Here is a 27,935-nt window from a genome sequence, read left to right on the forward strand (position 1 = left end):
TTAATGGGGTTGAGAGGGAAAATAAATCAGCCATGATCGAATGGCATAGCAGACTTGATGGGCTGAATGGCCCAATTCTGCTCCTGTATTTTACGTTGTCTCGGTCTTATGAGGACTGACCATCCCTGTAAAGTTCACACACAAAAAATGAACAAGTGAACTAAAAATAATGATGATTCTAGTATAAGAGTTAAAGTAAAACAGATCTTGATTGACTAACTTGCAGGACAACAATTTTAAGAAAGAATACAGTTGCATGTGTTAACTAGAAAATGTATTGATTGATTCTAACAATTACAAATTTATTCTTAGACTTTGTTTAGGCATATTATTAATTTTGTAAGAATGTTATACAGTTCATTTTCTATGCAATAATGAAAGCTTTCATGGTGTTAATTACCAAGAAAAATGTGATTCAGGTTCCAAAAACTGCTATCTTTCTTCATTTTGAGTAACACTGAGTTTAACGTCTTTAATGTGATCATACATTCTTTGTTCTAAACTACCTACATCCAAATAGAAGCTTATACAAAAGAAACATTGAGAAGAATTCTTTATTATGAATATAATTTCAAGAATTCCAGTTTGGCATTTTATGCAAACTAAGACAGCATTGTGCACTTTTGACAACAGATATACAGTAGTAAGTGCAACATTAGTATATCATATTCTTTCCTTAATTTCTATTAAATATGACAAGTTAACCTAATAAATAAACCATTTTGCCATTTTGTTTCATTTTTATATTTACCCCATTTGTGGCAGGAAAATTGCTGATACTGTAAAATTACAGCAGAAGCTTTCAAAGATTGCTTATCGTAAGAAGTAGTTCAAGTATAGTTTGTTTCATATTGCCTGCATGTTAACCTTGGAGACCACTGCCAGGGCTTAAACACTAAGAGGATGAAGTTCTATGAGGCTCTCCAGTTCCACTCTTACAATACTCTCTCTTCCACCTAAACAGAACAGTTGGGAACAGACCTAACAGCAACTCAGCCTTGTAAAGAAACACAGTCTGTCATGCAGTCCTGACAGAATGTGACAACTATAAAATATGCTGACTGAGAGTTTCTGTATTTCTGTTCCAGGTGTTCAAGAAAATGTAAAAAGACTCAAAAGCATTGGGAGAAAAGTCAACTCTCCTAACACTGGCCAGGACAGCTCCCTCAAAAGCAGAATCATTGAGAGTTTTATTTGCCCTTTGTGGAACCTTGCTATAAGCAAATTGGTTTAGATTCTAACCTGCATAATTCAGTAGCTACATTTCATTGATTGTTAAACTACCTTTTGATTTTAATGGCTTGCTATGGCTGCATGTCAAAGAACATGAAATGAAATGTTTAAGCTGTATTTCACAAACATAAAATGTATGTGCTAATGTTAATTAAATTTATGTCCTTTGATGGGAAACTTTACTGATTTTGTGAAATATAACTGTTGGGATCTGGTATTTGCTCAAGATATAAACTAAACATCTGCCAGGGCCAACCATGAAAATTCAAAACATCAGACAATTGAATAGAGACAAATAAAGAGAAATATATGTTTCAGTTTTCAATAACCTTTCTACAGAGTTTAAAATGGAATCCACAAGCCAAACAAAATATGAAGATAAAGCAAAGCTCCTTATGTTTTTTTAGCCATTTAACATGGTGTTGCATGTACTTTTGTGCAGTATTTAGTTGTGCAATAGTTTTGGAGAAATGAATCTCCATTTGAATGGATTTCTTTTGGCTACACAGGAAGGTGTCAACAACCAAGTTCAATGCCGTGAGGTCATACACAATTACCTAATGCAACATCCCTACTGGTATAATTACAACATTTTAAAAAAGGTATGATTGTCTCAAGGTGTAGAATGTTAATTTTCTTGTGAACATGACAATTATTTATAAATATTTGAGATTTTTGATTGTAGGTTGTGACCGTTTATCCTATGGTGAACAAGCCACAGGACTTTCGAACCTCAATAATACCTACTCTCTCTACACCCATAACTGTGTGGCCAGGCACAGCTCAAGTGCCATCTATACAATCGCTGACGATACAACCATTGCTGACAGAATTTCAGATGGTGACAAGAGGGCGTACAGAAGCGAGATGTGTCAGCTAGTTGAGTGGTGTCACAGCCACAACCTTGCACTCTCAACAGTAAGATTAAAGAACATATTGTGGGCTTCAGAAAAGGTAAGATGAGGGAATACACACCAGTCCTCATAGAAGTGGAAAGGTGAACAATTTCAAGATTCTGGGAGTCAATATCTCTGAGGATCTAATCTGGATCCAACATATCAATGCAACTACAAAGAAGGCACAACAGTGGCTGTATTTCATTAGGAGTTTTATGAAATTTGGTATGCCTCCAAAAACACTCAAATTTCTATAGATGTACCGTGTAGAGCATTCTAACTGGCTGCGTCATCATTAGGTATGGAGTGGGTGGCTACTACCCAATATTGAAGTAAGCTGTGAAGATTTGTAAACTTAGTTGGCTCCATCATGAGCACTGGCCTCTATAGTATCCAGGACATCTTCAAGGAGTGATGTCTCAAAAAAGTGCTGTCCAAGATTAAGGACCCCGTCACTCAGATTATGCCATCCGGAAAGAGGTACAAATGCTTAAAGGCACACACTCAACAATTCAGGAACAGTTTCTTCCCCTCTGCTATCTGATTTCCAAATGGACATTGAACCCATGAACACTACCTCATTACTATTTTCTTTCTAGTTTTGCACAACTTATTTAAATTAACTATTTTATATATATACACTTACTGTAACTCAGTTGTTTCTCTATAATTATGTATTGTATTGTACTGCTGATGCAAAGCCAACAATAAATAAATTTCAGAACATATGCCAGTGATAATAAACCCGATTCTGAATCTGATTCTGATTTTGAAATCCGCAATGCCACCTAGAGAGAGCTCTGTCGATCCTTCCAGTGTCCCTACTAAGGTCATGAAAAGAATCCCTGAAACTTGGAGTCGTGGGGGATACAGTACATCTGAGACCCTAGCCTGTCTCAAGCTGATAAATACACTTAGATACACAGAGTGTGAGTTAGGGTTAATGTAGGGATTATTCTCTGAAAGGCCAGAGACCTCACACAGACTTATGATTTCATAGATCTTTGGCCTTTTTAATGAGGATAGACATATTATTTGGACCTCAGCTGAGACTTGCATTCACTAATCAGGGCGTAGAGAGTCAAGTGCTGCCCAGTCCTGTGCATTCCTGCTTGGCTGCATGTATACCTGTGTTTCCGAGAAGCCAGAGTCACAGAAGCAATCATTGTTCGTGATCACGATCAGCGTACAATTTTCTAAAGGTAGCAAATTAAGATTTCTTTTATCCAAAGAAAGAAGTAGTTTTTTTGTGAAAGTGAATTGTCAGTGGTGCATTTTAATGCCACCAGACCTCCCTATTTCCAGTTTCTGGTTGCAGATAGAGGTAGTTCTGCTATAACATGTACTCCAATAACATATATTAGCTATAACGCGACAGGTTATAAAGAACACTATTTGCATGCAGGTCACATTAGTAATGGAATGATTGCAATGAGGAAAACCAGTTTATATCTGTGCTTTGGAGACAATTACACCCTGTTCTGTTATAAGGCAAGGTTTATTAGGAACATAACTATCACATTATAACAGGACTACCTGTACCTCCAAATGTTTTGAGAGCTGCTGAAATTTGAAGCTTTCTGATACTGCCGACTGCTTTTGCATAGAATGATAAATATCAGCAGAAATGGGCAGTTTCAAATAGGTACGAAGATTTAGTACATATCAGATTTAAAATGAAAAGGTGCAGCACATCAGGTATGCCATTAGATTTTCTATTAACTGGAACCATTTGATTGTTTATGCTTGCTGAGTGCACTCATGTTACCTTCTATTTATTTGGAGCCCTGGACGGCACTCAGCAGCAGGAAAACTGATACCTTGACAAATGACATCTATTCTAAGTGTGCAAAGTATTTACCTTCTGGGGCTGAGGGAATGGGAATGGGGCAAGGACATTTAAGAAAACGTTACAACCTCATCCATTGGGTACTTTTGTGTAAATAAACTGAATATGACTAGATTGTCCATGTAGCCTTACATTGGACCAATATCCTCTTGCTCCCTTAAATTACACAAGATTTGAATTAACTGGTTTTTCTTTACAACAGAAGTTTATAATTCTACATGGAGAAATTGATTGTTTAATATATAATTTGAAGTAGTTTAACTTAACATAACCATGTTGATCAGAATAATGATCAGCCACATTTCTGAAAGCTTAAAAATCCAGATCAAACTCATTTAACTCACTGCAACTGGGTTTCTTTGTTTGGTTCCTTATGGAAACTGATTGATCTGGAGCTGGATCGGAATTACACTTTGTGTCTTTCTCGTCTTCAGATACTTCAGGACTTGTGCCTAGACTTCCTCTGTCTTCATCTGATGAACTTTCTGGGTACATCTGAGTAGTTTTGTTTCCTGAACTATTTGAGCTGCTCCTTGTAGCCTCTTTAGCACTACTTTGAATATTATCAGCAGTGTGCGCATTAGTGGAATCATCTGATGTTTCCTTTCCAGAAAGCTGTGGGCGATTGATGAGACTCTCATTTGCAACTAATTCTGCATTCATGTCCTGCACCTCTTCATTTAGTCCATTCACAACATCAGATATTATAGGCTCATCAGCGGATTCTGAAGCATTGATATCCAAATTTTGAGTCTCTTCCCTTCTAACATTTTTCTCCCCAATCTCACTTGTGTTGTTTTCTTCCAATTGACTCTTAGAATCTGGCTCTTCCAATCTGCGATAATTCCTTGTGTCTGGATCTGTATTATTGGGCATTGAATTATCTTCTTCATTTTGCCCATTGCATTTCTTAGTAGTAGGACTTGCTTCTTCATTATTGTGCTCATTGTTACCTGCTTCATCCTCGGCATCCTCAGCTTCACACTGGGGATCCACTTTGTCACATTGTTGTAGATTTTCACTATTATAAATCCCATCTCCTTGATCTTCATTGTTCTTTTGCCCGTCAATTGATATTACTTTTGGTAATTCTCCTCCTTCACTTTTATTTTCTTCATCATTGTTGCATGTATCTACTTGTTTAATCTTCTCACCAATATCCTCCAAGTTCTCTCCTAATTCATGGTTGCTGCTTGAAGGTACTTCCTCTCTTTGATCCATTATTGTATCTAATTTTTGATTTTCAAGTGTATTATTCACATTGGCATTTTCTTGATTCTCGTTCACCTCTGCATTGTTTGTATTATTTTGAACAGCTTCTAAGGTTTCTCCCTCATTACAACCATTTTTCTCAATTTCTTGGTTCAACAATTCATCAGCTCTGTCTGTAACAGTTTGTTTTGTTATTTGCTCATTAGGGCTATTCATTTTCATCATAAGGATTTCCTTCAGATCAAAGTTTTTGAAAATGGAAGTATTTTTCTGTGTTGGATTTGCTACAGACTTTGGGGCCTTATATTTTTCTTTGCAGGTATCACAAGTACAGAATTTATAAGATCGACATTGACCTTGAATATTAACTTTGTCGCCTGCTGTTGGATGAAGATTCAAATCCTCATCTCTTACCACAGATGAAATCTCATTGGTGCTCTGCTCGTGGTCAGAGTCTTTTGAATGCGGAGAACATGTTTGCATTTTGTACATGGCTTTTAGCCGTCTCCGTCTTTGTTCTGTTTGCTCTGATGACTCACATCTCCGTGGTTCCTGAGGAGGCACTGGCTTCTTCTTGCCCGCTCTACCTTGGACTTTTCTAAACTCTCTTTCAATGCTTCCTTGGATTCTTCGACTGACATCTTCTCTTAAATCTTCAATCATGCTATCTAATCTTTGATCATCTTGTAAATTCCACCTAACCTTAAAGTCATTCATTGCGTCTATATAATGTGCAATAAACTGCTTTTCTAATTTTTTCAGCAGTCTGAGTAACCAGACTGGGTCTGGATCAGATGATTTCCTTTCTATTGCTTTGAGCTTTTGCTCCTCTTTGACTACTTGCACTGCATGATCTGATGTTATTTCCTGTGATGCTTTTATTTTAACAGTACTGTCAACATTTTCTGTTGTTTTATCCTCTGCAATATTCATTCCTTCAAGATTACCTACACTGATGGCCTCATTGTGGTCTTCTGCTTTGTTCTGATGAATTGTTTCTTCTGTGTCAAAGCTGTTCTTAACAGAAGACTTCATTTCTTTTGCACCCGGAGCATGTGGTTCCTGTGCATTTTGGGTTGTGTCCTGTGTGCCTGTGGCTGTGTTTTCTACATTTCTAACTAAATCCTCATCACTACTTTGCTCTACACTATTCCATTGGACGCGGCAAGCTATATCTGGAGTAACTGGACTAAACAGTGCAATATCAGACTGTGATAATTTGGAGCTTCTTGAAGGAGACCGTATCTCAATGTCATTACTGTCTTCTGACTTGTTCTTTGCATTCCTGTGGTGTTTTAACTTTGGTTTCCTTTGGGAAGCATTAGTCATTGCTGAATCTATGGATGATATTGAATTTTCTTTCTTTTTCTCGTTTGGTTTAGTACAAACCTCAAAGCCCTCTTCAGATGAGTTTGTCATTAAGCAAGGTTTATTTTGCTTTGATGTGTCATCTGCCTTGCTTGCACAGCTTTGTACTTTCAAGTGTTGTTCCTTCTCTGCCACTGGAGAGACATCCCTTGCTCCACTGACACAACTATCTCCTGAACCTCCAGATCCACTATTGACATCCACTCCCGAGGAAGAGACAGGTGTTATGTTATCATCAGCTGAGTTATGGCCTTTAGATGTTTTTGAATGTTTTACAGCAGTTCGAGAGACCTCTCCTTCATCTTCCTTAGTAATATCAGTGTACCAGAGTAACTTCAGAATGTGTAGAAGCTCTTTCTGTGGAGAACTATCTACATTGTTGAACTTGTTTGCAGAATCTGAAGAATCTTTGTCAAAAAACTGCAGACCAACAAGACACATCAATAATGCTTTAGCTGAATGGCTCAGTTTTTTCTCATGTGCGAGATTTAAATCAGGCAGACTATTTGACCTATCTAATTTTACCCTCTGTCTCGAAGAAAGAAACCCCTTTATAACTTCAGCTGGGGAATGCACACCACTGGGTAAAATATTGTCTTGAGGCTGCTTAGTAATGGAAGAGCAAGAGCTAGCTGGTTTAGATTGCAATATATCCACATCATTGACATTAGGTTGGACTGAAATTTTATCTTCTGTTTTTGGATTACTGCTGCATTCCAATCCTATCACCTCAGAACTGTTGTCCTCTTTAAGTTTGAAATTGCTAACAGTAGATTCTTCATGTGATTTCTCTTCCAGTGTTCCTGTGGTCTCTTCAGCTTGTTCTCCTTCTGTCACACATGCAGCTGATCTTTCACACTTATCTTGAAACTCCTTGGAGCTATCATATTTTAAGAGCATGTTTTCTGAAGGAATATTTTTCAGCCATTCGTGAATAACCTCTTCAAGAGATGGGCTTGGCAGTACACCAGGTATAGGATCATTCTTTCCACGTGAATCTCTAACAGCATGAGTAGATTTTTTATTTTTATTTTTCTCAGTGTTATTATTATGCTTATATTTTTGCTCACCACTGCCTTTTTCACTCTTCCTGTCATGGTCACTTCTAATGCTCTTTTCTTTCTGCAGGTTTTCACAGGCACTCCCTTCGGTTATAATCGATCCAGCTCCTGATGTGGTTGGCCTGGATGCAGAACCTGTTTTATTTGTTAATTTATCGGGAGTCAAGCTGCTTTTGGACTTCTGACTTGGTTCAGTCAATAAATGCGGGGTGCTTTTACCACAAGCCTTTCCCTTTGATTCTGAAGACCGAGGCACACTCTGAACTGAAGCGTTCTCTGCACCTGTGTGTATTTCAGTTGCTGTTTCTTCATTTGCCTCACAACACAAAACTTCTACCGTCGAACCAGTTGGAAATTTTGAAATACATTTTTGTTCCGGTTCTTGCTGTAGCTCCTGGCTTTCTTCTGCAGCTTTAATACCAGATGCCTTGGAATTACCAGAACAAATGCTGCTGGCTGATTTACTTCTCTCTTGTTCCATTCGTATATTGGATTCTACTTGGAAATCTGGTGTAGAAGGGAGTGTTTTATCCTCATTATTCATTTTCCCATCTTCAACAGCTTTTAAATTTGGTTTTGGATGGTCACATACACATAAGGAAGAACTCCCATCATCCTCTGGGGCAGCCTTTTCTGCTCTACTTCTGCAGTCAGAAAGGCTGTCATTTAACGATGCGGAGGATCTTCGATGTTTGTCATCAGAATTTATCACAATACGTTTTGCATGTTTGCTTACTGATGCAGAATGAGTGGAAGTTGCCCTTTTTCCACTTAAGCCTTCTGAACATGAAAGGCTATTGTCTTTACCATCAGTTAATGATCCAAGTGATGTAGTTAAACTACAAGAAATCGAATAATCTTCTGCATCCATATTTGTTAGCTGTTTATTTTTGGAAGATGAGCAAGTTCTGTTGCTTACTGGTCTTTCATGAGAGTCATAATTAATGCTGTGGACTTCAGGAGTGGAATGGCTTTCCAATTCATTTAGATCTGTCTCACTGTGGCTACCTGGTTTGGATTTTGCTGAAGATGATGAAATGTCACTTGCTGGCCTATTGTCCTCATTTATTTCCCTATCTGAAATGTTATCACTGTGAATCGAGCAACTGGATACGACTGAAACTGCTTTGCCTCCTTCAGTATCTCCAATATTAATTGTTCCATTTATTTTACTGTTGAATTGGGTGGGGCTGCTGGACTTGGTGCTTGAGTGTTCATGGTTCAATGCAACTGATTCTTTGTAGTCTTTAATTGAACATTTTGACCCATTCGAAGATGCATTTTGAGACTTTGCTTCTGAATTGTCCTCCTGTTTAATTTTTTTCTTGCATTTTGCACAATGAAATAATTCAGAACTGTTATTTTCTTGTTTATCATCACCTTCTTTAACGTCAGCATCTTTTAAATTAACTGGGGCTTCTGCCGAACCGGTGAATGAAGCTGCAAGCTTGCCATTTTCTGCTGACTCTGTTAATTTGACTGCAGTTCTTCCCTTTGAAGAACAAATGGAGTTGCATGCTGAGACACAGGAGGTGTCTTCATCACATAAATTTTGGTAACTGTTGTTTGTAGAACAATACAAAGTGTAACCAGCTGCACTTTGACTCCTAGAAACAGATGCTCTACTCTCATGATGTCCTACACTTTTAGAAGTAGGCGTATAGCCACCAGTGTGGCTACTACAGCGACTCAGAGAGCAATATTCTCCTCCCTCATTTCCATTTTCAAAAGTCTCTGAATGCCTTTCTATCCGCTGTACAAAATGTGTATGTTCCTCACTTGACATTGTTTGCACGCTTTCTACAGATTCCCTTTTATATGCAACATGTCGACCTGATGATGCACTTGAATAAGTGGAATGAGTATATCTGCCGTTTCTGGAGTTCACTTCAGTAATATTCTCAGAATATGATGGATTTTTCCAAATATCGTACCCCTGACAACAGTTGCAGCAGCTCTCACAGTGGTGTTCTTCAGGCTCTGCGCCATTATGGTTTGAAACATAGATGTCATCCCTGTGGCATGGATAAAATGATTGATCAAAGCAGTTCTTTTGATCAGTCTCTTCTGTGGCACAGTCTTCCACTGAACACAAACGTTCATTCATGTTTTTTCCTGCCAGACTGGATCTTCTGATCTGCGTGGACCACTGAAGGGTTTCACGATTAAGCAAACGAAATCGAACTTTCATCTCCACAGAAAGGCTGCCATCCTTGTTCATGTGGACTCTTTTCTCAATGTTGTCATCTATCATAGAATCCGTAAGCTTGGGATTATTCTCACGTGGCTGTGAGTCCATAAATGAAGCATGGCCATTGTTACCTGACGACAGGTTCAAGGCGTTGTGATAGAATTTTTCAGACGATAATGAGTATCTGGATGAATGAGATGGTGATCTGGGATGAATTATACTTTTCTTGGTTTCTAGTCCAAAGTTATCTGTCAAATACAGAACGGCATTTCATCAAGATATTCCAAAACTCCCAGAAATACCTCAGAGGGAAGATATTTGTCACACAGAGTTGGGGCAAAGGGAGGGAAGAAAGACAAGAGAAAGGAAGATAAATTTAATTTGAAGACAATTAAATCATTATCAGCTTTTACAAAACTTCAGACATCCAAAGTAGAATGATTTTTTTGTATAAACTCAAGCAAGGACAAACATAGCAGATAACATGCTAAAAATAAGAAAATTACCAATTTACATTATAACAGTTAAGATCACCCCATTGCTGACAAAGAAAAATTAATTTCTGTGAAAATAGCCTTGCATTAAAATAAATAGATGAAATGATTAAAACGTGCATATTAAGATGAATTTATATTTCTCAGCAATCTTAGAAGAACTTTATTTTGATATGTAAAATGCTTTTGAATTGTGCACAATAAATATGAATACACAAAGCAGCAATAAACCATGAAAGTCTCTCATGAGATCAAGCCAAGCAGATATTGTGCCCAGTAGTGTACTTTCAATATTAAAAAAAGTGGTTGACATTATTTGTCAAGGCCTGCTCTGAGGAACACTGAGATTCCAAAATCTCAGTTTGAAATTGCTCTCTTCCCTATTTCAGCATAAACCACACATTTTACCATTTCAACAATTAAACATGAGAAGGCTGTACCCAAATCAGATAAGAAAACCAAAATACCATTAAAGTGGCATCAAATTCTTAATTCATAATTATTTGATAATTTCATAACTTTATGTACTGAGGTTTATTCTAGTATGTGTTTTTCATAGAAGCATAGAAAAATTAGACCTCGAGGGATAGCCATGACAACAGAAACATTTGATAAGAAAGTCATTCAGTTATAAGGTGAGAGTGGGTAGACTGGGTTTATTCCCACCGAAGACTGAGGAGTGTCCTTCTGGAGGGTTATAAAATTATGAAGAGCATAGAAAGATATGCTCCTGGTAGGAGTAAGATATGGTAGTTAGAGTCTTCATGTCCAAGGACAGGGTCAAAGGTAAAAGGAGAGAAATTCAATGGAGATCTGAAGTAAGCTTATCTACATTGAGTGCGGTCATCTGGAACAAGCTGCCAAAGGAGGAGGGAGAGGCTGATACAATAACAGATAAGAGAAATTTGGACAGGCATGTGGAAAGGAGGATATAGGCATAATAGGATTAGTGGGATAGGCATGGATGAGGTGGGCAGAAAGCATTTATTTTTGTGCTGTATGATTCTATAAGTTCAAATACCCAGCACCACATTTCTATACATGCAATATTTTCTGCCTTGTTCCCCAGTTCTTTCCCCACTGCCCTGGAATCTCATCTCTCACAAGCATTCATCAAAATGCCCTTTTAAAGCTCTTATTGAATATTCTTCCACTGATTTTTTTATTTCAAAAATAAAATCTTTCATAATTAAAATGCCTATTAAAAAAGTGGTAACATCTTGTTCCAGGTACTTAATTTCAATGACAACGGTATGCCTGAGAAAGGCATTCACCATTTCACCCTTTCTTCTTTCAGATTCTTCTGCAGTCACATACCCTCAGGTTCATAACCATCCATCAATCAGAACATTACTTTTGTCCATTCTTATTTACAATGAACTTAGATTTCAACCATGGAGAATAATCCTAAATTCATAGGTCCATTCATGTTGCTGAAGACCCATAAACCATTCTACAATCTTGTTTTGCTCTGTCTCCATGAATGAATGTGAAGGTCTTGGTGAAGTCTTTCAGCCCTGACCTTTCTCCCCAGTTAGTATGAATATAGCTGATTTGATTATAACTTTAGTGCTACATTCCCATCTATCTGTGATAACCTTACACCCTTTTCCTAACAATTGTCTAACAACTTTTGCCTTAAAAGTATTTAGATTCCAATAGTGACATTTTATATAAACTCGTCTTTTTTAAACTCTATACCTTTTCAAAGTTTAAAGTAAACTTATATTAAAGTACTTTTCTGATGTCATATACAACCATAAGACTGTAAGACATAGGAGCAGAATTAGGACATTTGGCCTATCGAGTCTGCTCCGCCATTTCATTATGGCTGATCCAATTTTCCTCTCAATCTCCTGCCTTCTCCCTGTATCCCTTCATGCCCTGACCAATCAAGCATCTATCAACCTCTGCCTTAAATATACAGAAAGACTTGGCCTCCACAGCTACCTGTGGAGATTTGCATTCTTGTAGGCATACCCAGTGAATCCAAGAAACACAATAGAATCAAGGAAAGACTACATGCAACAGGATGGATAAATAACCAATTGCGTAGGATAACAACAGTGCAAATACGAAAAAAAGGTATATAATAAATAAGCAATAAATATTGAAAACATGAGATGAAAAGTCCTCGAAAGTGAGTCCATAGGTTGTGGGAACAGTTCCGTTATGGAGTGAGTGAAGTTACCCCCTCTAATTCAAGAGCATGATGGCTGAGGGTAATAACTGTTCATGAACTTAGTGGTGTGAGTCCTGAGGCTCCTGCACCTGCTTCCTGATGGCAGCAGTGAGAAGAGAGAATGAAGATGAGAAAATCTGTGGATGCTGAAAATTATTTGGTAATTGCACCCCCTTCACCATTCCCATTCCCGTTTCCCTCTCTCACCTCACCTCCTTACCTGCCCGTCACCTCCCTCTGGTGCTCCTCTCCCTTCCCTTTTTTCCATGGTCTTCTACCCTCTCCTATCAGATTCCCCCTTCTCCAGCCCTTTATCTCTCTCACCAATCAGATTCCCAGCCTTTCACTTCACCCAACCCCCTCTCCCGGTTTCACCTATCACCTACCACCTTGTACTTCTTCCTCACCTCCCCTACTTCTTGCTCTAACTTCTCATCTTTTTTCCCAGTCCTGATGAAGGGTCTCAGCCCTAAACACCGACTGTTCACTCTTTTTCATAGGTGCTGCCTGGCTACTGAACTCCTCCAGTATTTTGTGTGTGCTGTTGAGAAGAGAGCATGGCCTGGATGGTGTGGGTTCCTGATGATGGAGACTGCTTTCCTGCGACAGCGCTCCGTGTAGATGAGCTCAATAGTGTGGGGAGGACTTTACCCGTGATGCAATGGGCCGTATCCACTAACTTTTGTAGAATTTTCCATTCAAGGGTGTTGGTGTTTCCATACTAGGCCATGATGCAGCCAGTCAATATATTCTCCACTACACATCTATAGAAGTTTGTCAAAGTCTTAGATGCCATGCTGAATCCTCGCTAACTTCTAAGGAAGTAGAGCTGCTACTGTGCCTTCTTTGAAATTGCACTTAATTACTGGTCCCAGAACAGATCATCTGAAATTATAATACCAAGGAATTTAAAGTTGCTGAGACTCTCCACCTCTGATCCCCCGATGAAGACTCCAGTTTCCTCCTGAAGTCAATAATTAGCTCCTTGCTGACTCTGAGTGAGAGGTTATTGTTGTGGCACCACTCAGCCAGATTTTCATTCTCACTCTTATATGCTGATCCATCACTACCTTTGATTTGGCCGACAACAGTGGTGGCATTAGCAAACTTAAATATGGCTTTGGAGCTGTGCTTAGCCTCACAGTCACAAGTGTAAAGTGAGTTGAGCAGGAGAGTGAGGACACAGCCTTGTGGTGGCCCTGTGTTGATGGAGGTTGTGGAGGAGTTGTTGCTGATCTGAACTGACTGGGGTCTGCAAGTGAGGAAATTGAGGATCATGCTGCACAAGAAGGATTTGAGGCCTAGGTCTTGAAACTTGTTGATAGTATTTAATGCCAAGCTCTAGTCGGTGAAGAGCATCCTGATGTATGCATCTTCACTATCCAGGTGCTCCAGGGTTGAGTGAAGAGCCAATGAAGTGGCATCTGTTGTACCAGTAGGCAAATTAGAGCAGATCCAAGTCACTTCTCAGACAGGAATTGGTATGTTTCACCACCAGCCCCTCAAAGCACTTCGTCACAGTGAAGGTAATTTCTACTGAACAATAATCATTGAGGCCGGTTACCGCATTCTTCTTAGGCACTAGTATAATTGAGGCCTGCTTGAAGCAGGTGGGTACCTGCCAAAGTGAGAGGTTAAAAGTTGCAGTGAAAACTCCAGCCAGGTGTTTAGAACTCGGCCAGGTACCCCATCAGGACTGGATGCATTTTGTGGCTTCACTGTCCAGAAGGATCCTCTCACGTCAGCCCCAGAGATTGATCACAGGGTCATCGGTGGCTGTGGGAGTTCTTGAAGGTTTCTCCATGTTTTGACAGTCTAAATGAGCATAGAAGGCATTGAGCTCATCTGGGAGCAAAGCCGTTTTGTCAGCTATGTCATTTGATTTCACTTTGAAGGGAATAATAGCATTCACACCCTGCCACAGCTATCGAGCATCCCCCAGTGAATCAGTTTGATCCAGAATTGCCATATCATACATGAACCTCTTGATTCTTACTTGGTTACAGGAATGCCACTGATCTGGTCCTCAGAAGATCGCAAATCTCATGGTTCATTGGAGCTTGTAGCTGAGGAAGACTCTGAATGATTTTGTGGAGACACACTCATCCATGACTGTTTTTAAAAAGTGCCTGACAACAGTGGTGTATTCACTCAGATCCTCTGATGAATCCTGGAACATGGCCCAGTCCACCAACTCAAAGTAATCCCATAGTTGCTCCTCAGTCTCCCGTGACCACCTCTTTATTATCCTTCCCTCTGCAGTCTTCATCTTTAGCCTCTGGCTGTATACAGGTAGGAGGAGTGATCATATTTCCCGAAATGTAGTCCCGAAACTCTTGGTAATTAGAGCTATCAGTATTTAATCGTTTGATGTTCCAGGTCGGGGAACAAGAATGCAATAAGACCAAGACCACGGCATCTGAGCACCACAAAGAGTATATCATGAAACACAAACCCCCACCTTTTGACTTCTCCAGATCAGCAGTTTGATCCATCCTGTGTATCATGAAGCCCTCAGGTCTGATCGCTGAATCCAGCATGCTCAGAGTGAGCCATGTCTCCGTGAAACACAGAACGTAGCAATTCCTCATTTCCCTCCGATACAGCAATCTTGCCCTTAGGTCCTCAATTTTGTTTTCCAGTGACTGTACATTTGCTAACAGGATGCTGGGTAGAGGACCTTTCATTCTTTGGCTTGTCGGTCTGGTTTTGAAAGTTAGGAAGCCTGTCATGCCACTTTCAAGGATTTGTGCATGAATACTGGTAGTTCTCTATTTATGTTTCTACCTTAGAATGTACCATGTATAATTTTTTTGTGATTTTCTTGTTGTTCCCACTGCAGCAAATCACTTCCCATTTCTCTGCATTACATCTTATTTTCCCTGTCTACCATCCCATCACCTAGCTCCATTCCTAAATGTTCTAACTTTTTGAACACAATTCCAGTTTCTGTGTCATCTGCAAATTTTGAAACGCTGCTCTGTTCTACCAAGTCCAAGGCATTAATATATACAAAGAAAAGCTGTACAGTAGTCCTGGTATTAAACCTTAAGCAACACCTATCTCTGCCACGGGAGGTCCCTTACTTCTAGTCCTCTGACACTATCCTAGTATCTAATGAGGATTAGAAGGTGACTATCAACACTTGCCTCCTTGAGCAAAGTAGGACACAAGCATTCTGAACCTGTTTATTTATCCATCTTAAGTATAGCCAGCCTTTCTAATATCTCTTCATTATCAGTTTTTAACTGAGTATCTCAATTACCACCTTCTTTGCAATGACGTTAGCACAATCTTCTTTCTAGGTAAAGATAGATTAAATGTTCTTATTTAATGTCTCTGCCATACCCTTGTGTGGATTTCTTTTTGGTCTCCATGTGTAGATTTCATTTCTGGCTGCTAATCTGCACACTGGAGACATGGGAATGTACAAGGACCGTTGAAGCTAACGGCAGGGTTTTGATTGTATGATCTGCTACAGACTCTGCTTCTCCAAAGTGGCAGCCTGGACAAGGAATAGGAGTAGAAACTAGTGGTAGAAGAATACAATCGAGGGCTTGTTTGGGCTTCTTTTGAGGAATGCGGGCTACACTCAAGGCTTGGAGAGCATGAATCGAGACAAAGCGACTATGTCATGGAAAGGGGAAAGAGAAAACTAGAATCTGGCTGTGGGTTGGAGGAAGTAGTTATTAATCGGCAGTTATTGGGTCTATCAAGTACAATCCTTTTCTATCTATCTGGTTAGGTATTTGGTTTTCTATCTGGTTTTCTATCTATCTCCCACTGATTGCCTCTCAATCTCCTTTATACCAAATGCAGAATGAAGTCCAGATAGGACCACTCCTTCATTCTCATCACTGCAGCTCAAACTTGTGACATGATAATTATAATCTTCCGCCTTCCACTTTATAGATGCAATTTCCTCATAAAGATGACAAGGACTGTTTATGAGCTATTGGCTTTTCAAAAATAGTATCTTTCCATTTGGTCTGCTGGTGCACAATTTCCACATGCAGGGATTTTATCAAAATGAAATATATATTGTATTTTGAAATTCAGTTTGGTAGAATAAAGGCAAGGGTGTACTTGACTTGTCTGGGTATTTACAATCAAGTTTTTTTGGATTAAAAATTGGTTTAAAGGAAGAAAGCAGAGGGTAGTTGTAGAAGGAAAGTATTCTGCCTGGAGGTTGGTGACTAGTGGATCTGTCCTGGGACCCCTGCTATTTGTGATTTTTATAAATGACTTGGATGTAGAGGCAGAAGGATGGGTGAGTAAGTTTGCGGATGACTTGAAGATTGGAGGAATTGTGGATGGAGCTGTAGGTTGTCGAAGGTTACAAGAGAATATAGACAGGCTGCAGAGTTGGGCAGAAAAATGGCAGATGGAGTTCAATCCGGACAAGTGCAAGGTGATGCATTTTGGAAGGACAAACCAAAAGACTGAGTGCAGGATTAATGGTCAGTTACTTAAGAGTGTGGATGAACAAAGGGACCTTGGGGTTCAAATCCATACATCCCTCAAGGTTGCTGCACAGGTTGATAGGATAGTTAAGAAGGCCTATGGGATGCTAGGCTTCATTAACAGGGGGATTGAGTTCAAGAGTAGAGAGGTCATGTTGCAACTCTACAAATCTCTGGTGAGACAGCACTTAGAGTATTGTGTTCAATTCTGGTCACCTCATTATAGGAAGAATGTGGAAGCTATGGAGAGGGTGCAGAGGAGATTTACCAGGATGTTGCCTGGTTTGGAGAACAAGTCATATGAAGCAAGGTTAGCAGAGCTGGGACTTTTCTCTTTGGAGCGTAGAAGAATGAGAGGGGACTTGATAGAGGTCTAGAAGATTATGAAGCATAGATAGGGTGGATAGTCAGTACCTGTTTCCCAGGGCACCAATAGCAAACACCAGAGGGCATATGTACAAAATTAAGGGAGGGAAGTTTAGGGGAGACATCAGGGGTAAGCTTTTTACACAGAGGGTTCTGAGTGCCTGGAATGACTTGCCAGGGATGGTGGTGGAGGCTAAAACATTAGGGGTATTTAAGAACATCTTGGACAGGCACATGGATGAAAGAAAAATGGAGGGTTATGGGGTAGTGTGGGTTTAGTACTTTTTTTTAAGGATTATATGGGTCGGCACAACATGGAGGGCTGAAGGGCCTGTACTGTGCTGTAGTGTTCTATGGTCCTATGGTTTTAAGTCTATCGTTTGAATGGTTTCGACATTAAGTGCAAATTGGCTTGATTGCTACTGCCTCATTCTTTATATTTTGTTAGCAGATGCATTCTATTCTCAGGCCTTTTAAAAATGAATAGAGCAAAAAAAATGTCTAACCGTTTATCTTGGTATCAGCTGAATCATTATTGCTGTTGGTCTGTGATCTCCTTGACAGACCTGGCCATTTTTCTGCTGGTCTTTTGATATCATCATAAACAATTGGTTTGAACGCTTCATGTCCAACACACACCAGCACATTAGGGCTTTGAAGAAGAGCCTGCAATGTGCCAACCTGTAAAACACAAGCATTGTCTTTTTCCGGTTAGAGAATGCTTCCTCCTATATAATATACTGATATTTCATTGCAGCCTCTTTTTTTAGTGTTTCTTAACAGCATGTTAGCTTGAAATGAATGAAGCTCTATTGTTAATCCAGTTCTCCTTCTCCACCATTCAAAGCTGCAGGTCCTAACAGCCAGCTCCAGAACACTGAAAAAAGCTGCTGTTGGACCACCACCTAATGATATGGTCACAGTGTGGAGCCTTTCAAAAGGGCTGAGCCCCAATGATGCATGAATTCTACTGATGTAGTGAGCCTATCCAAAATACAAAGGTTAAAGTGGGTGGTAAAACAGGGATGGCCACCATGTTAAGGTGGTGGAAAGCAAATTGTCACCTTGACACCCTGCTAAAGGCTATCAAGTGCAGCAGACAAGGGTCTAAAGTGTTTACCTTAGGGGGGTTGGTAAAGTGGTTGCTTTCTTCAGGGCATAATTATTTAGCTGCAGCAATGGATGTACTTTTCTGATGGTTGTATCAGATATTACCTTTGGACATAAGGGGCAGATAGAACTCTTGTCCAGTTCTGCTTCTCTAGTGCACTAATTTTCAAGCCCCTTTCTAATGTTCCTTGCTTTTCATGTAAAACACAGCCTCATTTCCACAGACAGCCTCCTATTGATTGCATCTGGGATGTCCTTAGATGCTTACATGCCATTGTGGAGCATCACTCTCTGTTCTGGATTTTTAAGTAACTCAGATCATGATCTCCACATAATTCTATATAAACAAGGCATAGCAATGCTGCACACTGTTCAGAGTATTCCTCACTCCAACATGGTTATCCGATCACAAAAGAAAATACATGGAACACAGCAACTCAATTATCAGAGAAGAGAATAGATACAGAAAACGTTGGAGATTCTCAGAAAGTCGGGCAGCATCTGTGAAGAGAAAAGCGAGAGTCATCGTTTCTGGTTGATGACCTTCCCTCACAACATTTCACTCCAGTACTTTCAATGCAAGCCTATTAGAATGTATGTTCAGAATGCAATTTGCATTTAAAGTATGCTAAGAGCTTACTTGGTGACATTCGATAAAATTCTCAAAATGTAAGGTTTCAGTGGAAAAATGTACAGTAAACTCATCTGATGGAAGGAGAACAAACTGAAAATATGGGTAAAATTTAAAAGCACATGAGAAATGAAAACAGGTCTAAAAATTTTGAAAAAACTGAAAATCCATATTGGGCCCACTAGGAATTGATTCGACATGATGTTATAAAGGAAGGGAAATATTTGTGAAGGAAAAATCTGCAGCAACATGAACATGTATCTTTGTCCTGAATTAGTTCCAAGGCACCAGAGGTATTTAAAATAATGAAAGACTTTGATAGAATTATGACAGTAAAACAATTGCCTCTGGATGGGAGTCAGTAGTCGGGGATCATCAATGTAAAATTGTCAGTGAGAAGAGAGATTGGAACATGTTCTATCTTAGAGAGAGTTGCTAGAAGATGGAATGCTTTGCATGGGGAATGACAGAAAAAGGAGTATTGATTCTTTTAAAGTAAAATTGAATAAATGCTTGAGGCAAAAGAACATACACTTGAGTATAAGGATTGCCTGAAGTATTCATTTGCTATTCAGCAGTTTGTCAATTAACAGTTCCTGATGGATGTTTGCTTCTCTTGTTCTGTGTAAGTTAAGTACAGTTTTTTTTATTGTAGGGGGTTGACTCCAGCGTCCAACTTCTAGAGAGTTGAGGACTGTACATTTCGAGTACCTGATAGATTTTACATAATTGTTTTACATACCATCTTAGGGTAGGAAATTCATTTATGCCCTGCAATGTTTTTGTGAAACATTCTAATCTGAAAACAATCAAATGATCTTTATTAAAATCAATGGGAAGGTGGAGGAGGGGAGCCAATGTGTTAGGATATTCAGAAATAACATGCCCTCTATTTTTTTTACAGCTGTATGGACCAACCATTGCTCTGAGCTGGAAACTTTTAAATGTTCAGAAAATTTCAGCTGCTTGGTAACAAAGGCTATGTGCACAAGATCATTTCAGTTGCTGCACACCTGCACAGCTTGAAGGGGGGGTGTTCAAAAGGCATTCAATAAGGTTCAACACAATCTTAGAATCACAGAACCATGTGGCACGGAGAGGAGCCCTTTCGGCCTACCTCATCCATGCCAATTGTGAAGCCTATCTGTGCTGATCATATTTGCCCACATCCGGCCCTTCTCCCTCTATGCCTTTCCTATCTCTGTACCTGTCCAAATGATTTATTAAACATTGTAACTGTATCTACAAACGTACTTCCACCACCTCCTCTGGCAGTCAATTCCAGGTATTCATCACCATCTGTGTTAAACAATACCCTTTAGGTCTCCTTTCAATTTCTCCCCTTGATCTCTCATCTTGAACCTGCACCCTCTAGCTTTGCCCACCCCCAGAGAAAAATTATTCTGTCTATGCCCCTCATTAAATTTATTTAAGATGCATAGAAATGTGGTAATATATCCTCATGGACAAAAATCAGAAAAGGAATGAATTATGGAGACGTAAGAGACTGTAGATTCTGAAATTTGAAGCAACAAACAATCTGCTGGAGGAATTCAGTGGGTTGATCTGCAGCTCAGTCAGTGGGGGGGGGGGGTGGGGGGTGAGCAAGAAGTGTCGACATTTTGGATCAAATTCCTGCATCAGGTCTGGATTGATATTGCACGGTTTATAATTAGTAGTGTCACTACTAATCAGAGCTGGTTGTCAGATAATTACAACCTCAACTCATCGCTTATCAAGGGGAAACAAACACAAAGGTCTGGACCCTACAGATAAGTATCAAGAATTCCCCATGTGTTGGATGACTGTTCCCAATGTAATTAACTGAGACTTCAGGAGTTCTGTGTAAATGCAGAAGTCTTAAAATTGAAGGTGGCACTTAGCAGATTTTTTTGTTGACTGTATTTTTACACTGAACTGTTCAGAGTCTGTGAGGGAAGTCAGAATTGTGGCAGCTGTCCACTAATTATAGATGAGAATCAGCTGTAAGGTCCTGTTCCAAACCCAATCATCCACCTTCATATTAATTCGGTGAGGTGGGGTGGGGGGGGGGGGTGAATTAATGTAAGGTAAGTATGAGTAGTTCGAAGTTCTTTTTACTGTTTGAGTTTATATAATTATTTTAAGCATGTATAAAATGGTCCTTATCTTATGTCTTAGAATTGTTTAGTTGCCTGAATTGTTTGGAATATTCCAAATGTCAGAAATATTTAATATTTTGTGGAAGGAAATGGATGTCAACATTTCAAGTTGAGATTCTTCATCTGGATTTATTGCGCAGAGTCGCTTGTGTCTAACTCACCATTTTGACAGCTTTGAGAGACAGATTAGCAGGCTATGAAAGTAACATTTATCAGTTTAGCAGGAAAGATCTATTCTGCTTTTCCCCATCAGTCCCACGATGGATGGAGCTAACTTCCCTCTAGAGCACATTGAGTACCTCTTGTCACTGACTACAAATTCTACACCACATGTCCATATTTGCTAATTTCACAAAAATAGATGAGAAAACAAGCTGCAAAAGAAGTCACCAAGTGACTGGACTGTGAAATTACCTACCTGGGAAGAAGGAACAAGCAGATTTGTTTTTACAAGGCTAGATCTACTGATCTATAGAAGTGAGGGCATGCATCTTGCAAATAAAACAGGAAAAGTTAAGAAGTGGGTGTGTATCTACACCAACTGATTATGAAGGCAAATACTGTAGTATATTAGAAATGTTTATTGACGTTAATCAAAATTTGCTAAGTTAACAGATTTCACATTACCAGCTGGTGATAATAAACCTGATTCTGAAATTCTAAAAGGTTTTTGATAAAGTCCTGCAGATGAGGCAAAGTGTAAAAGATGATGAGAGGCATTGATTGTATGGATAGCCAGAGGCTTTTTCCAAGGGCTGAAATGATTGCCACAAGAGGACACAGGTTTAAGGTGCTTGGGTAAGGTACAGAGGAGGTGTCAGGGTTAAGTATTTTACTCAGAGAGTGGTGAGTGCGTGGAATGGGATGCCAGCAACGGTGGTGAAGGCGGATACGATAGGGTCTTTTAAGAGACTTTTGGATAGGTACATGGAGTTTAGAAAAATAGAGGTCTATGGGTAAGCCTAGTAATTTCTAAGGTAGGGACATGTTCGGCACAACTTTGTGGGCTGAAGGGCCTGTATTGAGCTGCAGGTTTTCTATGTTTCTATGAGACTGAAGTTGAAGTTGAAGCTCACAGACTGAAATCAATTTATTAAACCAGCTAGGTGACCATATGAGTAGGAGGAGTCAGACTCCATGACAAATAGGTAGCAATGAATAATAATAATGAATAAGAATTGCCTCATGGTATCAGAAACTTCAGGTACCCTCAGAGCAGTGGTTGTACATTCTCCCTGTGAGTGGATGGAATTAGGAAGCTGAGGATTAGGACCTCAAGAGTAGTAATCTCATGATTGCTGCCTGTGCCACATGACAGTGAGGATAGGAGTAGAATGAGGTGGCAGATAAATATGTGGCTGACAAATTGGAGCAGGAGCAGGAATTCAGATTTCTGGATAATTGGGATCTCTTCTGGGGCAGGTGGGACCTGTACAAAAGGGATGGGTTGCACTTGAATCTGAGGGGGATTTGTGGGCAGATTTGCTGGAGCTGTTGGGAGTGGTCTAAATTAATATGGCAGTGGGATGGGGACCAGGATGATAGAGCTGAGGATAAGCCAGCAGATTTACAAGTAGATGATGGGTGTAACATGAATGTAAGCAAGAACAGGCCAATGATTGGGTACAAATGGAAACAGTGCAAAGAGTTAAATTGTATCACAGAGGCAAAATTCAAGAGAGTGAAGAATGCAGGACTGAAGGTGCTGGATTTAAATGCACATAGTATTCAGATAAAGATGGATGAACTCTTGGCACAATTAGAAATCGGTTGGTATGACGTTGTAGACATCACTGAGTCGTGGCTGAAAGAAGGGCATAGTTGGGAGCTTAATATCAAAGGATATACTTTGTTTGAAAAGGAAAGACAGGAAGGCAGAGGCGGTGGTGTGACTCGATTGGTAAGTGATGGAATTATATCTTTAGAAAGAGGTGACATACAGTCAGAGAAAGTCAAATCTTCGTGGGTGGAGTAAAGAAACTGCAAGGGAAAAGAAAACATGTGGGAATCGTATATAGGCCTCCAAATAGTAGCCAAGATGTGGGGCTGAGATTGGAAAGGGAGCTGGAAGGGCATGTCACAATTGTAATGGAGAACTTCAATATGCAAGGGAATTGGGAAAGTCAGGTTGGTGTCAGAACGCAAGAGAGGGAATTTGTTGAATACCTACAAGATGGCTTTTTAGAGCAACTTGTGCTTGAGCCTACTCAGGGAAAGGCTATCTTAGATTTGGTGCTGTGTAATAATCAAGATTTTTTTGGGGAGCTTAAGGTAAAGGAACCCTTTTCCTTAAAGTGCCATTGCTATTACAAAGGAAAAAGTGCTAGGAAAACTGAAAGGTCTTAAGGTGAATAAGTCACCTGGACCGGATGGACAACGTCCCAGAGTTCTGAAAGCTGTTACTGAAGAGACAGTACATGCATTGGTTATAATCTTTCAAGAATCACTTGATTCTGGCATGGTTCCGGAAGAATGGAAGATTGCAAATGTCGCTCCACTCTTTAAGAAGGGACAAAGGCAAAAGGAAGGAATTCATACGTCAGTTAGCCTCATCCCAGTGGTCAGGAAAGTGTTGGAATCTATTATTAAGGATGATGTTTCATCATACTTGAAGACTAATGATAAAATAAGTCAAAGTCAGCATGTTTTCTGTGAAGGGAAATTTTGCCTGGCAAATCTGTCAGAGTTCTTTGAAGAAGTAACAAGTAGGCAGGACAAAGGAGAGGCAATGGATGTTATTTACTTGCACTTTCAGAAGGCATTTGATAAAGTGACACACATGAGGCTGCTTAACTAGATAAAATCCAATGGCATTACAGGAAAGATATTGGCATGGATAGAGGAATGGATGACAGGCAGGAAGTGGTGAATGGGAATATAGGGGTCCTTTTCTGGTTGGCTGTCAGTGTAGTGGTGGTCAGTATTGGGATTGCTACTTTTCACATCGTTTGTCAATGATTTAGATCAGGGATCACCAATCTTTTCTGCACCGCAGACCGGTTTAATATTGACAATATTCTTGCATGCTGGCCAGTGGGGGGGGGGGGGGGGGGGGTGGTAGTGGTGTTAATCACGACCAGAATATAGGTGATAAGACAACTATAAGTCCCTTATAAGTGGCTAATACATTCAATTTTGTTTCTAAAAGGGTTCATCTAACGAATTTAATATTAAACACACAGCGCGTATTTTCCTCGTATGAACATACACCTTGGCCAGGTGTGGCTGGTCATGGGTGGGGTGAGAGGACAAGGTAAGGGCCAGAGGTTCCTGTGCTGGGGCCGTGGCAGTCGCAGTCCTGAGATCGAGGACGAGTGCGACAGGGCGCATGCCCGCCCGCCCCCCCCCCCCCCCCCCCCCCCGTAGGATCTATCGGCCGACAAAAGTTTGGCTCGAGGGATGACTTTCAGTAGATCGCAGCGAGGCAGCTGCTCTGCTACTTACGAAACCCTGAGCCCGAATTAGGTCGTCTGCGAATATTTTAGCACCGGGTTCCTCACGAACATTCAGTGTGGTAAACAGATTTAGAGGCGGCGCCCATCTGCCCATGCTCCAGGCCAACAGCAACGGCACTTCTCGCCAGCCGCATGAGGCGGCTGGTTACCCGAGGCCAACCAGTGATCCCTGGCACAAGGGTATCACTGTGCTTAGGTGGCTGATGACCTCGCGTGCATTCAAGTTCAACAGTGGGCGTGACAGGGAATGAGGAAAGGTGCAGCTGACTCATATTGTTTCATATCGTCAAATAATATTGTTTCCTCACGGCCCGGTAGCACATGCTTTGCGGCCCGGGTACCGGTCCGCGGCCCGGTGGTTGGGGACCACAGATTTAGATAATGGAATTGATAACTTTATGGCAAAGTTTGGAGATGATATGAAGACAGGTGGAGTTAGGTGGTGCTGACGAAGTTATGCGACAAATTGGAAGAATGGACAAAAAAGTGGCAGATGGAATACAGTACTGGGAAATATATGATAATGCATTTTGGTAAAAGGAACAAAAGTGAAGACTAATATCTAAATGGGGAGAAAATTCATATATCAGAGGTACAATGGGACTTAGGAATCTTCGTGCAAGACTCCCAGAAGGTTAATTTACAGGTTTCGTTTCTTGCAAAGAAGGCAAATACAACGTTGGCATTTATTTCTGGAGAATAGGAAAAAAAAAGGAGATAATGCTGAAGCTTTATAAGACTCTAGTCAGGCCACACTTGGAGTATTGCCAACAGTTTTCAGCCCCATAACTCAGAGCGGATGTGTTGTCATTGGAGAGAGTCCTAATGAGGTTCACAAGAATGACTCCGGGAATGAAGGAGTTAACATATGAGGAGTGCTTGGCAGCTTTAGGCCTGTACTCACTAGAATTTAGAAGAATACGGGGGGGATCTCATTGAAACCCACCAAATGTTGCTAGATAGGGTGGATGTGGAGAGGATATTTCCTCTGGTGGGGGTATCCAGAACTAGAGGGCACAGCCTCAAAATTGCGGGTCAACCCTTTAGAACAGAAGTAAGGAGGAAATTTTTTCTCCAAAGAGAGGTGAATCTGTGAAATGCTCTGCCACAGACAGCTGTAGAGGCCAAGACTGGGTGTATTTAAAATGAAAATTGATAGTTTTCTAATTGGTCAGGGCATCAAAGGTTATGTTGAGAAATCAGTTGTATGGGGTTGAGTGGGATCTGGGATCAGCCAAGATGGAAAGTTGCAGCAGACTCAATGGGCTGAATGGCTCCTATGTCATTTGGCCTTATGGTTTCAAGTTCAAAGTACATATATGTCACCCTATTCAACCCTGAGATTTTTTTTCTTGCAGGCATACTCGAGGAACATGAGATGAAGAATTCTTGAAAGTGAGTCCACAAGTATGTAGTTGGAACAGTTCTGTGATGGGGTGGGTGAAGTTGAGTGAAGTGGGTGGTGGTGTGGTTTCTAGGGCTTCTGTACGTTCTTCCTGATGGCAACATGGCTTGGGTGGTGGGGGTCCTTGATGATAGATGCTGCATTCCTGCGACAGTGCTCTGTCTCCATGTGCCTGATGGTGGGGAGGGCTTTCCCTTGGATTCACTACTTTTTGTAGGATTTTCCATCCAAGGACAATGGTGCTTCCATACCAAGCTGTGATGCAATATGGTCTAATTCTGCTCCTATGTCTTATGGTCTTATAGTCCTAATTCTGCTCCTATGTCTTATGGTCTAATATACTCTCCACGACACATCAATAGAAGCTTGTTAAAGTTTTAGATATCATGCCAAATCTTTGCAAACTTCTATGGAAATAGAGGCTAGAGGCACTGCCATGCTTTCTTCATAATTGCACTTACATTTCAACGGGCTCGAGACAGGTCCTCTGAAATGATAACACCGAGGAATTTAAAGTTGCTGATGTTCTCCACTTCTGATCCCCTAATGAGGTCTATTAGGTCTATCCACCCCCTATAATTGAGTGGTAGTATCCGGAGGAGTTGATGAGAACGTAGGGTGGATAAAAATGCAATTAACGTAGGACTGGTGCTGAGTGTAAGGTGAATGGCTGACTCCTCAGATAAGTAGGATGTGATTGGAAGTGTTCCTTATAAATCTGTACTGGTGCTGCTATCATTAAAGTTCAAAGTTAAAAGCAAATTTATTATCAAAGTACATATACGTCACCATATAAAATCAATGAAAGACCACAGCAATATGTACAAAAGATTACAAACTGTGCAAATACAAAAAGAAAGAAAAAACAAATAATAATAATAATAAATAAATAAACAACATGAGCTGAAGATTCTGTGAAAGAGAGTGCGTAGGTTGTGGGAACAGTTCAGTGATAGGGCTAGTAGAGTTGAGTGAAGTTAAGTTATAAATTATTCAGAAGATAGGACAGAAAGCAACATATCAAGTTGACCAATATTGCAAAGGTAGCTGGCATTGTAAGCTGTATAAGTGCCAACATTAAATTACACAGAAATTAACTGAACAATCAAATGGCCAAGTGTACCATTTTGATTTCAATACAGGCAAAAGTGTGATCACCTACGTTATACTGAAAAAAAAGATAGAACGGTTATTTCTAAATGATGAAAAGCTTAAAATGAAGAAATTCCAGTGACAGATTTTTAAAAGCTGCAGATGCTGGAATTCTGCATCAAAACAGAAAATGCAGTGGACACTCAACAGATTAAGCAGCAGCTGTGGAAAGGAAAACAGGTCTTTACAAACGGTCTTTAACATGAAACGTTAACTGTTCACTGATGCTGCTTGGGCTGTCGAGTGTTTCCAGCATTTTCTGTTCAGATCAAAGGACACTTGGGGATCCACATACATTGAGCATTGAACTGTCATGGACAGAGACAGAAAGTATAGTAAAATAGGCTCATGGAGTTTTGACACATTGCTGAAAGATTAAACTAGGAAGAAATAAGTTTTCTGCACCTTTACTGGACTTTGGTTAGATTGCATGTGGAGCAGTTTGAAGCCTCAAGCCTTGGAAGGAGAATATTATACTTAAATTGTGAGAGTAAAGTTATAAACCACTTTTTTATAATGCTGTTTACATTGTAAATTCATGCTGGTATTTCGTTATTTATGCACATTTTCTTCATTTTCTTCATTTCAGGTTCTTTAACCTCTAACATTATTAGCTTTATTTATCTATAATTCTTATTTATATCATTCTTTATTGCTTGTAATTGTTGAATATTGTTGTTTTTTGTTGCCTGTCATGCCCTGACCAACACTCTAGAGCAAATTCCT

The 27,935-nt window shown here is 40.0% G+C and overlaps 1 protein-coding gene across 1 annotated transcript in view; it reads right to left on the reverse strand.

Moving 5' to 3' along the window:
• Nucleotides 1-540: 540 nt before the first annotated feature.
• Nucleotides 541-27,935, reverse strand: part of LOC140733597 (uncharacterized) — a 40,558-nt gene continuing 13,163 nt past the window's right edge. Inside the window, exons 3-4 of the mRNA XM_073057152.1 lie at nucleotides 17,822-17,996; nucleotides 541-10,058 (exon numbers count right to left, since the gene is read on the reverse strand). Coding sequence (XP_072913253.1) covers nucleotides 4,291-10,058; nucleotides 17,822-17,996 — 5,943 coding nt within the window. The 3' untranslated portion in view covers nucleotides 541-4,290. The remainder of the gene's footprint in view (nucleotides 10,059-17,821; nucleotides 17,997-27,935) is intronic.

Source organism: Hemitrygon akajei, chromosome 9, assembly GCF_048418815.1.
Source record: "Hemitrygon akajei chromosome 9, sHemAka1.3, whole genome shotgun sequence".
Taxonomy (NCBI): Eukaryota; Metazoa; Chordata; class Chondrichthyes; order Myliobatiformes; family Dasyatidae; genus Hemitrygon; species Hemitrygon akajei.